At 47.5% G+C, this 14758-nt stretch overlaps 1 protein-coding gene across 3 annotated transcripts in view; it reads right to left on the bottom strand.

Annotated features, from left to right (window-relative positions):
* BCR (BCR activator of RhoGEF and GTPase) overlaps positions 1 to 14758 on the bottom strand; it is a 99785-nt gene that overhangs the window by 9573 nt on the left and 75454 nt on the right. For all 3 annotated transcript variants that reach the window (XM_064675405.1, XM_064675406.1, XM_064675404.1), the window contains 8 exons: positions 13050 to 13171; positions 11815 to 11983; positions 10379 to 10498; positions 9668 to 9743; positions 8970 to 9074; positions 8099 to 8173; positions 6871 to 6968; positions 6067 to 6198 (listed from right to left, as the gene is read on the bottom strand). In XM_064675405.1, coding sequence (XP_064531475.1) covers positions 6067 to 6198; positions 6871 to 6968; positions 8099 to 8173; positions 8970 to 9074; positions 9668 to 9743; positions 10379 to 10498; positions 11815 to 11983; positions 13050 to 13171 — 897 coding nt within the window. The remainder of the gene's footprint in view (positions 1 to 6066; positions 6199 to 6870; positions 6969 to 8098; positions 8174 to 8969; positions 9075 to 9667; positions 9744 to 10378; positions 10499 to 11814; positions 11984 to 13049; positions 13172 to 14758) is intronic.

Raw genomic sequence — 14758 nt, 5'->3', positions numbered from 1 at the left:
GCTACAGAGACAAGTGCCCCCATGCCCTTCCCCAAAGAAAGACAACCAGCAGAGAGGAAAGTTTCACGCTGCAGAGACCCCAAGCAGCAACAGAACAAGCAAGTGAGGCCAACCTTGTGCCTGCACACTCTGTCACAGACGTGAGCCCACAGCGGGACGCTGCCGGCACACACGCGCTTCCCTGTGGAATTGGACCGGCTCCTGTAGGTGCAACTCCGCCAGAAATTCCTGAAGACCCCTTGTAAGGAATAGTCAGTAACCAGTAGCTCCCACATCCTGGGACTGCACAGAGGTCCAGGAGGCCAATGGGCAGCAGTGCTTGGCTCCAGTGGCTCAGCGAACCCAAACTGCAGCTCCTGCCAGGGGGGTTCGCTTTTAACTCCGGCGGAACAGATCCGCCCCCGCCTGTGTGCCTGGCCAAGGTCCCCACGAGCTGGCCAGAGTCTAGGCTGTTCTTCCTTCAACTTCCGTGCTGGAAGTTTGGTTTCTTTCAACAACTGCATTCTTTCCCAGAATCAAGAGGAAACCATTTCTGAAGTGACTGGTTTCCTATGGAGGACAACCATGCTCAGTATTCCTGAAAGCTTCATCTCCATCTGCCTAAAAAGTTATCTGGTTAAGTCGCCAAAATGGCCCTGCTGATGGACACAGTCACAGCCAATCCTCCTGCTCAGAAGCAGTTTTCCATATGTTTTTAGAAGGGAGTCACCGAAAGTGTATTATTTATAGCAGGGACAGACTGCTTAAGACTGAAGAAGAAGGAGGGTTTTGAATATTTGCCAAAAACATTAAAGGAAGAGTCCAGCAGAATCCAGTTACAGTTTTATTTAAGCTAACAGGTATTACTGGTTATGTCTCAGTACTGACCAGGGAACTCCTGCCACTGCACAAAGTGAAAGCAAGTAAATAGCTGATAAAAATACGAGCCAAACACCAGCCTGCTCTGTCTCAAGAGTGACTTTCACATGGCTGCAAAGGACAAGCAGAAGCAGAGTGCTGGAGCTGAGAGCTCACAGAGACTTCACCCTGCTGGGTAACTGCTGGAGCTGAGCAAGGCCTGTGGACATACTTGAGTGTCCCTGCTGCTGCCTCTTGCTCCCTTCTCCCTGAACTTTGCTGCAGGGCTGGCAGGACTCCTGCCCTCCCCACCTGCTGTTTGATCCCTGCTGGAGAACAGCTGGTACTGAATGGAGCCAGGGAGAACAGGCACCAGGGTTGGCTGACCCGAGCCAACCCTGCATAAATCACTGGCAATAACAGCAATTAAGAAAAAAAAAAATCCCCCCAAGGTGCTTTTTAAATAACAAAACAAAATGATGGAAGCTATTAAAAGAGCAAAGCTTGACTAAGGTCTCAGCGACACTGAGTGAGACAGGAAAATCAGGTCTAACAGTCTGATAAGTCACAGTAGGAAACAGTCAACAGGAAACCAAGAACGTCATTGAGACTTTGAGCTTCAGTCCTGGACCCAACTGATGACTGACCTTCTGGGGCCAGCAAGAGCAACAGAGCAGCTGGAGCAGGAGGTACAGAGCACACTGAGCACAAAGAGCTAGCAAGAGAGATGCTCCAGCACAGAGAGCCTGTGACAAATGGGGTCATGCTGTCTTCTGGCCTGATTAGGAAATCACTGACCTGGAAGAAAGAACATGGAGTAGAAGAATGCAGTCCCCAGCCAGCATGGCAAAGGGAGGCAGCTCCCAGCGAGCTGTGCCAGCTCAGGCAGGGGAGGCCCTGTGCAATGGCTGCCTCTGCATCTGACAGTGACATTCACTGCCCCTCTGCACAGCTCCTTCAAACAGTGGCTTGGTTTGAATGACAAAAGCACCCGTGGCATCTCCACTGAAACAGAACCACTGTGTTGTTTCCCTGCCCTGTGCAAATAGGACAAACTTACTAAATCCCTCACAGACTGTACTGCAGGGGCTTGTTTGCACAGTCCCCACCAGGAGCTCGTGCTGCACAGGAAAATACAAACCAACCAGTTTGTCTGTTTGCTGCTTCCTCCCTTGTAGCCTGTTCCCTGGTATTTGTGGTGGCGAGCTGCAGCCCCAAATTCACTACATGAATCAAGCCAACACCTCTCTGAATCCTGCCCAAAACACAACAGAACAAAGCAGCTCAGCACCACGGGGGGTTCTGAGTGCAGGTCTGTGGCCCTTGTAGCAGCTCAGCACTGAATTCAGACAGGGCACAGCAGTCAGAGAGCAGAGCAGGGCGGTGAGGACCTGGGAAAAGGCAAACTGGGGGTGCTAGTCTGGCAAATGCAAGCTAGGCACTAAGAAGGGTGTCTGTGCTTTGCTTTAGGAAACCACCACAGGGAGCTTGATGATAATTTCTTTTTCCCCAGAGAGAAAAGCAAACATATAGAAAGAGGAAAAAACAAAGAAGCCTCAATAGAAATGAAAGAGCAAGGACTGAGGAAACATTAAGGTTACTGGTTTTTATCTATTCAATCACATTACTTCTTCCCTTTATTAAATCTCCCTGGCAACTTTACACTCCATCAATTTTGAATTGTAACTGATGTGACATACATGCTGTCAGAGTTCTCAGTGCTGCTGGAAACTCCCAGTCCAGCCATAACCCCATTCTTCTCACAGCTCCCCACTGACAGGTTAATCTTTCCCACCATCACCCTTTAGCCATGACCCATTGCCTTCTTCATTTCCCCCCTATTTTCATTGCTGGGACACTGTTCTGCTTGAGCAAACAGCTTAAACGAACTCGAGGGTGTAAAGGGTTTCTGAGCTGACACTTGGGAGGTACAGCAGGGAAAACATGGTTTACATGGAAAACAACTTAGTGCCTGAAATAGCCACGGGCACTGCTATGAGACATCCCAGATAATTAAGCAGATAAGAGTGATTGTTTTGCAAGGCAACAGAGGAATGATGTTGCACTTCTTCCACAGAATGACTGATCTATGCTCACATCCTCCCTGATTTTCCAGCACTGCTGTGAGAGAGAAGGAAATACTCTGTCTGAGCTGATCGTGCAGAAAAAGGAAAAACAACAAAGGAAACAGCATTTCTAGGAGGCACCAATGGGAGGAGCCGGATCCCAGGGTGAAGTATCAGTTTACTCACCAGTCTGTTCCCAGGGCAGTCCTGCTGACCCATGTGCCCACTAAGATGCAGTCTCAGGACCAAACAAAGGCTGCTACACTCAACACAGGGGGATGTGTCTGCCACATGAAGTGCAAAATTCAAAGAGCAAAAGAGGCAACCCAAGGGTCAAAGATGGATTGCAAGGTAACAGCAGAAAGAAAATTGCCCAGGGTGTTCACACTGAGAGGAGCTGATGCTTACAGCCTCAGGGCCTCCTATAAAATGATGGTCATTCCTTCCTGCTCCAAGTCTCCCAATAATTTCAGTTGCACAGTGTAGCCAGGAATGGTGTTTCTCATGCCTGAGGTGCAGCAGAAGCCCCCAGCCATGTGTGGCCATCCAACACTGCACTCCCAGAGCAGCCGTGCCCACAAGGGCTGCTGAGGAATTCACTCCTACATTTCCAGGACGTCCCCCAATTTTAAAACCTCATTGTTTTATTTTTCAGGGATAAAACTTGCAGGTTGGCAAGGAAAGAAGCAGCTCTTGCCTGTGGCTATAAATACAGGTAAATAAAATATTGCATTGGAAAAGAAAATATGAGCAATGGAAGCTACTAAAATTGCTGCCCATTCCTGGAAACTTGTGACCACATGGACCAATTTCCAGTCTTCCTTCCTCCAGTGCCATAATGTAACAGAGAGATTTAATAAACATTTTCACAGCCAAGACAGTCCTTGTCTCCTTGATGCATTGTCTTCATCACTGAAGCTCAGAGAATTTGGTGAGTCAGAATTCCCAGTAGTGGGAAGTTGCATATTTACAATAATACATGGCTTAACAATGCACTACAATTTAGCCAAGACAGAAATTCCTCTGCTTTTATCAACAGGAGGATGCAGGCACTCATGTTCCCAGAGTTTTTAACTAAAGGGAATTTATGGAAAAGAAGTCTTACTTCAACTTTACAGACCTTGTCTTTAAACAGATAGACTTTGGCTGAATGACAACAGTGCAACAAAAATAACTACAAACCAGAAAGCCCAGGATAAACTACCAACTCTAAAGTAAACAAAATTTGATGTAAAAGCACCTGGAGAATCCTAAAAGAAAATAACTATAAAACTAGCGATTGAAAACTGCTTTAACACAGCATTTACACAGCCAGCCTTCAGCCACAGGCTGCCATCTGATTTTGTTGTTGCATTATTATGGTTTCTTAATCAAGAAATGGTGTTTACTTTAAAAATAAAACTAAACCAAAGTAAAACCTTTAATAATTTTTATCAATCCAAAATCTTACCAGACTGTCTTATGACTTTTCTTTGCAGTTATTCAAGTGTTTAAAATTTGTGTGATGGAGCAGAAATCACTGAGAATTAAGAGGATGCTCTGGCAGTTCACCAAATTTCTTTACAAATTGTAACGAGGATGTACAGAAAGCAAGAGAAATTTTGCATGTGCCTTTTATGATATAACAGAATGCAACATTTGCAAATTAATCAAAAACATTTTTTATTGATTTTTTCCAATTTTTAAACCTTCCCAGTGTTTAGCTTTTTCTAAAAGAATCAAGATGCAATTAATATATAAGTGTCACCAAAGAGTATTTTTACTTACTAATTTTAATATAAAATGTATTAACAGAATATGCCATTGCTGTGCAGAAAAATGCGCACTCCTGGATGAAGAAAAAAACTGCTTAAAATTTAAAAGATTTGGTTTGGTTTTAAAATCATTCCATGTAAAATATTGGGAGGATTTAGTGGGTCAGTGATTTCAGGGTTCTCTGTTATAAGCACACAAATCCCCAGGGCATTTCAGGGCTGCAAACTTGCTCTTTTGTGGTTGCTCATCTCCATGGAAAACAACCTTTGTTAGCAGGAGGGACACAGAGATTTCTGGTCGGCCTGAGACACACACAGGAGACACCCTGTGCTGGCATTTATTGATTTGTACAACGAGTTCCCTTCCAAATCCCACCAGGCATTTGAGACAAAAGCTCTCTCTGTGACACGTGGCAGCCTCGGGCTCAAGGAGGGAGGGAAGGGACAGCCCTTATGGGAGTCATTTGGGCAGTGAACCCTGGCAGAGCAGTGGGATCCCACAGGCTCAATCCCACATCCCTCAATCCCAGCTGTTCTGCAATCCCAACCATTGCTCCAGTGCTGGGGAGAGGGACAGGCACTGGTACCTGGAGGGGAATGGGGAGATCTCTGAGCATCCCAGAGAGACAAAGGTATCTGGGCAGGGTCTCTGCTCTGTACAACAGCCACTCCAGCACAAAGAATGTGCCCTCAGAGCAGCCATTTAAACACCCCCCTGAAGCTGTGGACAGACAGTGCAACAAACTGGAACAAGAGGGGGAACATATGTTCCTGATGTCATCCTCCATGGATGGCCAGATCGCTCCTACACAGCAGCTCCCCAAGAGCAGCATCTCTTTGCAATCACCACCTCCCCTATTGTATTACAAATTTGCCACACAAAGTGACCCACATGGGTTCTCTGCAGTGGAAATCCCCCTCGGATGCCCCCTGCTGTCATGGACACCATGCCATGGACATGGCAGTTATCAGGACAATAACCCTGCCCTCCGGGGCGGCCAACACATCCATCACCTTCCAGCACATGATTTACAGAGAGGAGAGGATATTCATTACTTCCTCCTGCCACAAATGGAGCATCCTCAGCAGTGCCCAGGGGCAGTGCAGCTCCTGTACTGGGCTGGAAGTTTGGAAGTTAATGGGCAAATGAGAGATCCAAACAAACTTTCTTGAAAAAGCAGCTATTCCATAAGGATGCTGAAGCAGGCATAGGGCACAAAGCAAGAAGGAAAAAGCTGCTGCCTTCCTCTCTGTGAGTCACACTGTGTACCTCACTGTCTAGACAAAAATCTTCAATACTTAGACACTCAGAATGCAGGAAAACAAACCTCCCTGGTGCACTCCAGGATTCAGAGGTCCTGTGATGTTTTGCAGTAAGGGTAGCAGGAATGAGCTCAGCACAGTCTTACCTGGATCTGCCCTTTCCCCATGATTCGATCTGTGCTCTCTCCATCCTCTTTGGTGAGCTTGGTTTTGTTGTAGCACTTTTCATAGCACAGAATCCGCAGTGTCTGTGAGCCCTCCAGCTCAATCTCGAACTCCTGCAGGGCACCAGGACAGGAAAGAGCTATGGATGCATCACAGGAGGACACCAGTCTCATAATAATCAATTTAGTCTCCTTAAAATTCATCAGAAGGGAGCACTTAAGGACTGACCAAAACCTCCTCCCTAATGGAGTTGGTCTAGAAATAAAGTGAAATTGTATTTTGTATATATGAGGTGGTCAAATCAGAGACCAAGATGGTTCACTCCTTGGTCAGGTTTCACTGGGTCTCAGCAAAGCATTGTTCAAAGACACAAACTCACCCACCCTCCTTGTAATGAATTTTGCTCACCACCAGTTGCCTGTTAACAGGCAAAATGTCTATAGCTAATTCTTCCTTCTCTCAACAAATAAACAAAACCACCTCCTTCAACATATTTTCACTTGTGTCTTTAAAAAAATAATCAAACATGCATCTGTTTAAATGATGAAATGCTGGACAAGACTCATTTGTATCAAATTGTTTGTTTAACTACAGCTAATCCAAGAGAAAATCTTCTGCAAGCCCTGACAGCCAAATGAACCTGGTAGGAAAGGGCTTTCTGAGCAGCAGGAAGTGCAGCACAAGTGCTGAGCATGCAGCAAGTTCTTCCACTGGTGGATCTTCTGCCCATTGTGCATTGATGTTTGGCACATGGAATAAGTCACAGCAAGAAAAATCAAGCCTACCTCGTTCCAGTTGGGCTCTGTGGTGTCTCTGTAAACTCTAGTTTTGGCCTTGTTCACAAAATACCCAAAAGAATCCACCTCTAACGTGCAGTACAAATCTGAGGAGGGGAGACAGCAACAGAAACTTAAGAAGTTTCTAGAATCTCCAAATTCACATTAATCACTTCCAGGGTGTGTCTTCAGCTCCACCATCTCTGTATTAGTACCAGTAACATCATTCCATACAAATCTCATCATCTGGATCAGCCCAGTTGCCTTTAGGAAGCTGAAGTACCAGCACAGCTGTATAAATTATGTCAGCACAGACAAGCCCTTCACCTCTATCAAAAATCAGGCATATGCTGTTATCCAATATTCCCCAGCTCAATCCACACTGAGCTGAAGGTGTACCCCAGTGAGCAATAAACCTTCCCCAGGTAGATACTGGACCCCATAAACAAAGTGATTTCCCTAGAACAGCATCAGTGCAGGATCCCTCAGGGGGCAAAAACCTCATTATTTTTACAAAGTGGTTAAACAGGCAGTATTTGGTGCTTCTGAAGAATTACTTGAGCTGTAGACATTGCCCCACCTGTAAGTTATGTCCTAACTTACAAATGTGGTGTCAGGCAGCAGCTGGGCAGTCAGTGGCTCAGCAGGAGGAAGCCAACAGGGATGTACTCCCAGTGCACTCCTTTCCTCCCTGGACTGCACACTTAGCTTGGATAAGGACAGGATCCCCAGCCACAGGGCCAGGTAACCTGGGCAGCTGTTCTAGACTATCCCCATCAATGTCTGGGAATCACAGTCATTCCTACCAGGGTCCTCCTCACTCTAGTCTGTCACCTTTTTTGATCCTTCTGTCAAATCATGCCCCTGAATTTTAGCACCTCTTTCTTCACAACAAAAAATGTGGATGCCAGAGAATGCTTTCAATTCTTTCATTGTAAAACAAAATGCAGCTGAAAGAATTCAGTATAAGGGCTGACTTGTTTCTAGAAGAGGTGGGTAATCAGCAAACACTCCTTAAAAACCCAGACTAGGCCTAAAAATAAGTGCTGCATGCTTGACTCTTGATGGTGATCTTTCTGAGAGTTCACAGCAGGAACTTCCAGTTCCCCAAAACCCCTCTCCTCCTCACCATCAGCACAGATGCTGCAGTCCTAAATCAGCCCATGCCCAGCTGTCCCAGCATATGACTTATCTCACCCCTGTCAGTACCTCTGTGTGTCACAGAACTGCAACTCACTTGAGCTTTGCTTGAATCCTGTGGCAGAGTGGACAATGACATTCAGGAATCCATAGAGACCCGGGGATTCATCATCTGTACAAAAGACCCAAGGAATTCTGTTACATTCACAGTGGAGCTGAGAGTGATGAGACTGATATTACACAGGTTAATGAGCAGAGGGTAAACTGTCCCTAAGGATGGCAGGAGCACATAACAGCCATTCTGGCAAGAGAGGAGACTGTTCCAGGAGCACTGTCACCTGCAATGCCTTCTGGCAGTGGGAGGCTTCTACAGTGACATTTCTAGGGTCAGCAAGACAGCATGGAAGAAGTTCAAGGTAAAATATAAAGTAAAAATATAAAAGTAAAATATAGAGGCTAAATCTAGACTAGCAGATTAAATAGTAATTTAGGATGGTCTCTGACACAATTTTGGCCAACTAGTGTTCTTCCAAAGGATTCCCAGGCATAGTTCAAAGCTGTCCCAGGTTAGGACTCCACCAGGCACTCCAGTACCTTGCACAACAGCTACATATAAGGACCATTTAATAGTCAATGAATATATATTGGAAGATGTTGGGGAATATTTTGCTAATTTAGATGTTGCCACATAACGTGGAGCTTGTATTTTTATTGTTGCAGCATTAGCATTGGGATGACAGACTGTTCTTGTTCCTGCTGCTCTCTCTTGGTATGCCATCATCTACTTCAACTAAACCACACAGGCTGGTCACACATGGCCTCAGGTTTTGTTTTACAGGGACTCTCAGTTTGTAACTCATCACCAGGCTGCAGTGGGTAGCAAAAAGAACCAGAGGAATTCACAAAAGCAGGCAGGGGAGAGTTTCACTGCAGCTGCACCACGTGAAAACATAAACCAAAGGTCTTACCTTCCTTATTGATAGTGAGGGGAATGTTGTGGACTGTCTGAAGCTTCACACAGGAGTTTGTCAGCATCTGGAGCTCCACTGATGTGAGTGAGAAGCTTTTAAAGCCTGCCAAGGAGATTCAAAGGGGGAGGAATTCAAATCTAAAGGAGAGGCTGGATACCTTCTCCCTCATCCAGGGCACACACGGGATAGCTGCTCCCTGGGCAGTGCCCAGCGACAGCACGAGGTGCTCAGGGCTGTCCTGCTGCTGCAGCCCAGCTCTGCTCAGGGCACACCGAGTTACTGCGGGGAGTAAAAACTCTCAGGATGGTTCACAGGAAACAAGGGGAGGTTCTTACTTTCTGGCAAAGCCAAAAAACACCCCTGCCAAAAAAGTAACTAAGTTTCTTTGGACTGGAGCCAGGTAAAAGCGTGCAGCTGTTCCCTGTACCTGGAATTGCAGGTGCAATTGAGCTCTGATCTCCAGGGTAAATGGGAGCATCTCTACCACACTTACTCTGTGTTCTCCCTACACATTCCCTACATGTTGCTGCAAGCAGAAGTCCCCCAAACAGCCTCAGACATGCAGAGACAGGAGACATGCTTGTTGTGCTGGGGATTTCAATGCATATCTCTGATTTTGCAGGTTTTCCTCATCCTCTGGATTCCTGCTCTCCAGTAAGATCACAATGTATCAATAACAGCCGAGGGACACTCACATTTCTTCTGCTGCTCTCGGATATTCTCCCTCCACTCTGCCCTCTCATAGTCCGATGAAATGAGGAACGTGTAACTCTACCCAGGAGAAGAAAAGAAAATAGGGTATGCATTAGTCTGAGGGCTGGCCTGCCTGCCCCCACCCTCCTCCAGAGCTATGTGCTGGATACACTGTCCTTCTGGCACTCCTGCCACTTGTCCTGCATCACAGCTCTGTCAGGACAGGCAGGGCTGTGGAAATGATCCTTTGGCAAAGCACCAGCAGTGCCAGCATGGACAGTCAGAGCCCCCTGAGCCCCACCCTGCCAACAGCAGCCGTGTCCCTGCAGCCATGGGCTCACAACACCAGGAACCCCAAAAGCCTCCAGCACAGGCCTAGACACTGGTGCAAGCTGAGGAAGCAGCGACCAGCTCATGGATTGTCACCAAGCAGTAACACAGTCTTGTGAGAATCCTTTGCCACATGCATGGAAAGGCCACGGTGACAGGTCACAGCACTGCCAGAGCAGGGGACGTGTACAGATTAGTCACAGCCTTATAGGATGTCATCATAACCCTTGGTACAGCAAGGGCTGGGTGTCTGCTGCTTGGAAAGGGCTTTCAGGACAGACAGTGGAGGCCACGGAGACCTCCTTGTGCAACAGCCAATACAACCCCACACACACAGGCCCCTGTGGTCTCGGGCACACTGGGGGGAAGGGATGTCCTCTCACCTTCCCGTTGCGGTTGTGCACCCGGAAGGCCATGTTGGGAGACATCAGCAGTAGGAGGGATTCCTGCTCCGAGAGCTTCTTTTTTAACCTCTCGATGACCTTGCTGCCTTTATTGGCCCTCTGGAGGGTGGGGAAGAGAGGGAGACAGAGGACACGTCATTCTCCAACATCTATCCCATTTACACTAACAGGTATTTTAAAATCAACAGTCCCTCCCCTCTGTGAGTAGGGAAATGGCCCCATGGCAGAAGAAATGCTGTCAACAGGATCCACAGGGCTCCCAGCTGCTCAGGAACATGTTCCTGCAGTACCTCTACACTCCCACTCGGCTCTGTTCCCTGACTCCAGCTGTCCCAGATGAAGGTGCAGAGGTGCATGGCCACTGTCCCAGTTACACCCTGTACTTTCTGCCCAGAGGCTGCAGCAGCATCGTGTCACTGGGCAGCCACAACACTGCCATCTCCTCATCAACTAAGGAGACTGAAAGGAACTTCCCTAGAAGCTGCCCAGAACTCTCCCACTCACCACCCACTGATCCATTTTCATCAGAAGTCAGCTAAAATCAGTTTTTCCTGGATAAAACCCAGTTCCAAACCCAGCCATGTGTATTGTTTGGCAGTGATGCACCACAGCATGTATCTTAAGACACCTGCACCTGGTGAGTAAGAGGTTTCCACGGAGCGTTCTTCCTAATATCTTCCTTTTTCCAGGAAGCCCTCTCTGAAAGCCAGCCAGGGCAGAGAGGCAGGAGTGTGGGGAATAATCTTGTCACGACACGATCAGTGTTATTCATATCTGGCTCTACACACCAGCAGGCCTTCAGTTTTCAAACTCTTATTTCTCTTTTGGGTTCCAGGAACCTAACACCTCTGAGAAAACATGTCTTGCAAGCAAAGAGAAGGGCAGAGACACCATGTCTGTGTCAGACTGTTCAGTCAACATAATTGGTGTTCTACATACATTTGCTGATGCTTTGACATCAGTGAAGTAGGAAAAAGATTTAAAGGTATAACTGAGCTTGCAAAAACTGAGGAACACATGGCTTCTGACCAAAAATCACTTGCAGGATCATACTTTAGCAGCTAGAAATTTGCATGTCACAATCCCAGTCCTTCTCATCTCCACAGCATAAGAGCCCTGCCCTGCACAGGGATGCTCAGGGATAGCAGTCACAGGTGGTTTCATGAAGTAGAGAAGCTACTGGGTACAACTACAGAGTGTTTTTGTTTCTGCCTTCTCACAGGGCACCATCATTCAAGCTGTGCACGAGGATGAGCAATGATGAGCTGCAAAGCATCTGGGTATCACAGACCTCTGCTGAACAGCCTGTTCTAACACGACTGCCCACGCCGTGCAGCCCTGGGAGTGCTGCTGCTGCAGCACCTCAGCACAGACACTGGGTCTGTACCTGTCAGGGAGTGCTCAGCCCCTGTTACCTTTTCCCGCTGGATGTCGTTCTTGATCTGGGATATCTTGATCTTCATGGCATCCAGCTCCTCATCAGGTACCAGTGGGATATTGGGCACTGCCTCAGACTCATCCACCATTTGGAAGCTGAGGTCAGTGAGTGGGATGTACCATTTGCAGTCATATTGCTGGCTTTTCCTGAAAGGCAGAAAGTCCAAACCTTTTACTATTATTGGTGTTTGACAATACCCACTCCCCCTTCCCAGCTATAGTGCATAAGATACAGATATGGGTCCAACTTTACTGTGATTCCTATGTGGAAAAAGTCTGACAAAAGGCTGCTTTCCAGTAAGAAAGCCCAGCAGGGCAATAGCCAGCACAAGTACACAAGGCAACTCATTTTGATAGCTAGTTCCTTTTATCCTAAGAAGCCACAGCAATCTCCTGCAAACCCTTTCAGTGCCGTGTGCTCTCCCTTCAAAGCCTCCATGCAGCCAAAGTTCTAAAGCTGTGCCAAACCTCTGACCTGGCTGCCACCTGTGACCTAAACCCAGGTCTCTTTTGCCTCCCCAAATGGGGCAGGTGAGCCCCACCTCTACTGTCAGGAACATCCACTCTTGGGAACATCCCACTGCTTTGAAGGTTCATTCCTCACAAGCATGTGCTTCAAAAAGGGCAGGCATAACTTTTTGCTTGAGGAGGGCAAGGAGATGAGAGGGGTCTCCATTAGAAGAACATTTACCAAATGAAGAGAAGCCCTATTTGAGGCAGGTATGTTGGTAATGGTTCCTCCCCCTCATTTGTCAAAAATGTCAACAAAACTGTCTTCATAGCTGCCCTTTGGGGTTGACAGTCTGTTTACTGCACCTTTGGCATTTTTCTGTAAAGCTGTTAACAGGCTGTAGCTGCAAAGCCAAAATTAATAACCTTAGTCACAAAAGAAAGTGAAGAATGTCACCTATTAAAAGAAAGTAGAAAAATTAATGGCATTTGTCCTGAATATCAGCACCTACAGCATATCCTATTTTCCTAGGAAGGCTCAGGGCAGAGATGGGAGGAATTAACCTTTCCTGAGGGATCAGGACATGGACAAGGTCTCATACAAGAAACAGTCCTGCCTTGCTGATTATTCCTTGTCTAAGTACATCTTGTGGGTTTTAGTTACCCAGGTTGGGGTGTTCACATGCAACTAAAACTGCTGGCTAACCCCAGGATTCTGTTGCAGCTGAGGTGCAAAGCACCCAGTTCAGAAGGAAAATCTCACCCTCCAATCTGCTTCTTGAGCTTGGCACACAGGAACAGATCGGTGAAAAGAAAGACGTGGCGCAGCTTGCGGGCCCCCTCCACCAGCTCCACCATGAAACTGTCCTTCAGCAGCTGCCGGTGCTGGGGAAAAGAGCAGGAGAAATGTGTCAGTGCAACACGAGCTCCAGATCCGGCACCAAGGCAACACATTCCTTAGACGTGACTCCTACCAGAGCAAATTCAGTAAATTTGTCTGATTCAGAAAAAAGAAGACAGCCTATTAAATATTCCTGGCTGTAAACTCTGCTCCCTGCTGCTGCCCTCCCTCCCAGAGGCACAGATGGCCGTGCATCTCCTTCAGTACCCGGTGCTCGGTCAGACTTCAGGCTTCTCTCCATCACCTGTTCTGAGCCCGGGTGGAACTCACTGTGAGTCACTGCCCAGCCTCTGTGTACCCGAGGGCCGGAATCCCCGAATTCCTGAATCCCTGCCAGGGAATCGTCCCCTCTGGAGCCAGCAGAGAGCAGCACACACCGCTTCTCCCAGAGCCACTTCCCAGCCTCTGCATTCAGCTTCAGCCACCTCTCCAGGGACAGAGCTAAGCCCTCCTCGGACACCTCCTCTCCCAGTCACAGCAGAGTTTGTCAACATTAACAGCTGAACAGCAACAGCAGCCATTGCTGCTTCTTCATTACAAGTGCTGCTAAGGGATAATTCCTGAACATGTGTATCCAGCAAACCTCTCAGTAGTCCCTTACCAGCCTGTGCTTTAATAGAACCATCTGGATATACCCCCACTCCATGTCTATTGAAATCTCTTTTTATATCATATAAAGACTCGTCAAATCTAGAAAATTCAAAGAAGCTGCACAACTCTGATGCCTTTATTCCTGATTTTAGTTCCAGGGAGCTTTACAATCTCCTAAAGAAGAGGCACAGACAAGCAGGCATAAGCATTGCTTTCCTAATTCCCTTATGGGGGGGGAGTCCACAGTTAAAAGACTAACAGGCTGGAGTGCTAGCACTTACACAGATGGCTGTGTGCAGGTACCAGTGACCACATCAGGAGTTTCATGCCCTGCTCTATGCTCAGGCCTTCCACTCTGCTGTCAGGATCAACAGGACTCTGCACATCTGGCATAGATAACTCCCACTGATTTCCAAACAGGGCCATTCAACTTTGGACAAGTTTTATTCCCACCAATATGTGTAACTGTCAGTGTTGCCTCACTTCATGCCCAGTACAAGCAGGAACCATCAGCTTCACCACACGTGCTAAGGCACACTAAGGAACTTTTCCATGACTCAAACTATTTCCTTGTTATTCCAGCTAAGAGGATGCTCCCCTGACACCACCAAGTGACATGTCACACATCCCTCACATGGCCTAGACAGCGCTGTGGCTGCAGACAGGAGAGCTCTGCTGACACTGTCCAGGGCCAGCCAAAACCTCTGAGCTGCCTCACTGTGAGCCCTCCCCAGCCCCACGCTCAGAACTCGCCTGTGTGACTCACTCCTGACCTGCTCCATCCCAGTGATCCCCACACTGGGAACACACACACAAAATTCTGTTTCCACGAGGCAGCTCAGCTCCATGTGCTCAGCACTGCAGCACCAGGAAAGCAGCTCCCCTGAGCCAGGTCAGGACACCCACACCAGAGCTGATGCCTCAGTTTCTCAGGTGATGCCCCCCAGGTTCTGTTCTCTGCGTGACTTAACAAGCCCTGC

This window comes from Pseudopipra pipra, chromosome 18 (genome assembly GCF_036250125.1).
Source record: "Pseudopipra pipra isolate bDixPip1 chromosome 18, bDixPip1.hap1, whole genome shotgun sequence".
Lineage (NCBI taxonomy): Eukaryota > Metazoa > Chordata > Aves > Passeriformes > Pipridae > Pseudopipra > Pseudopipra pipra.
Note: the sequence above shows the minus strand (reverse complement) of the source record. Positions and strands in the feature narration are given on the sequence as shown.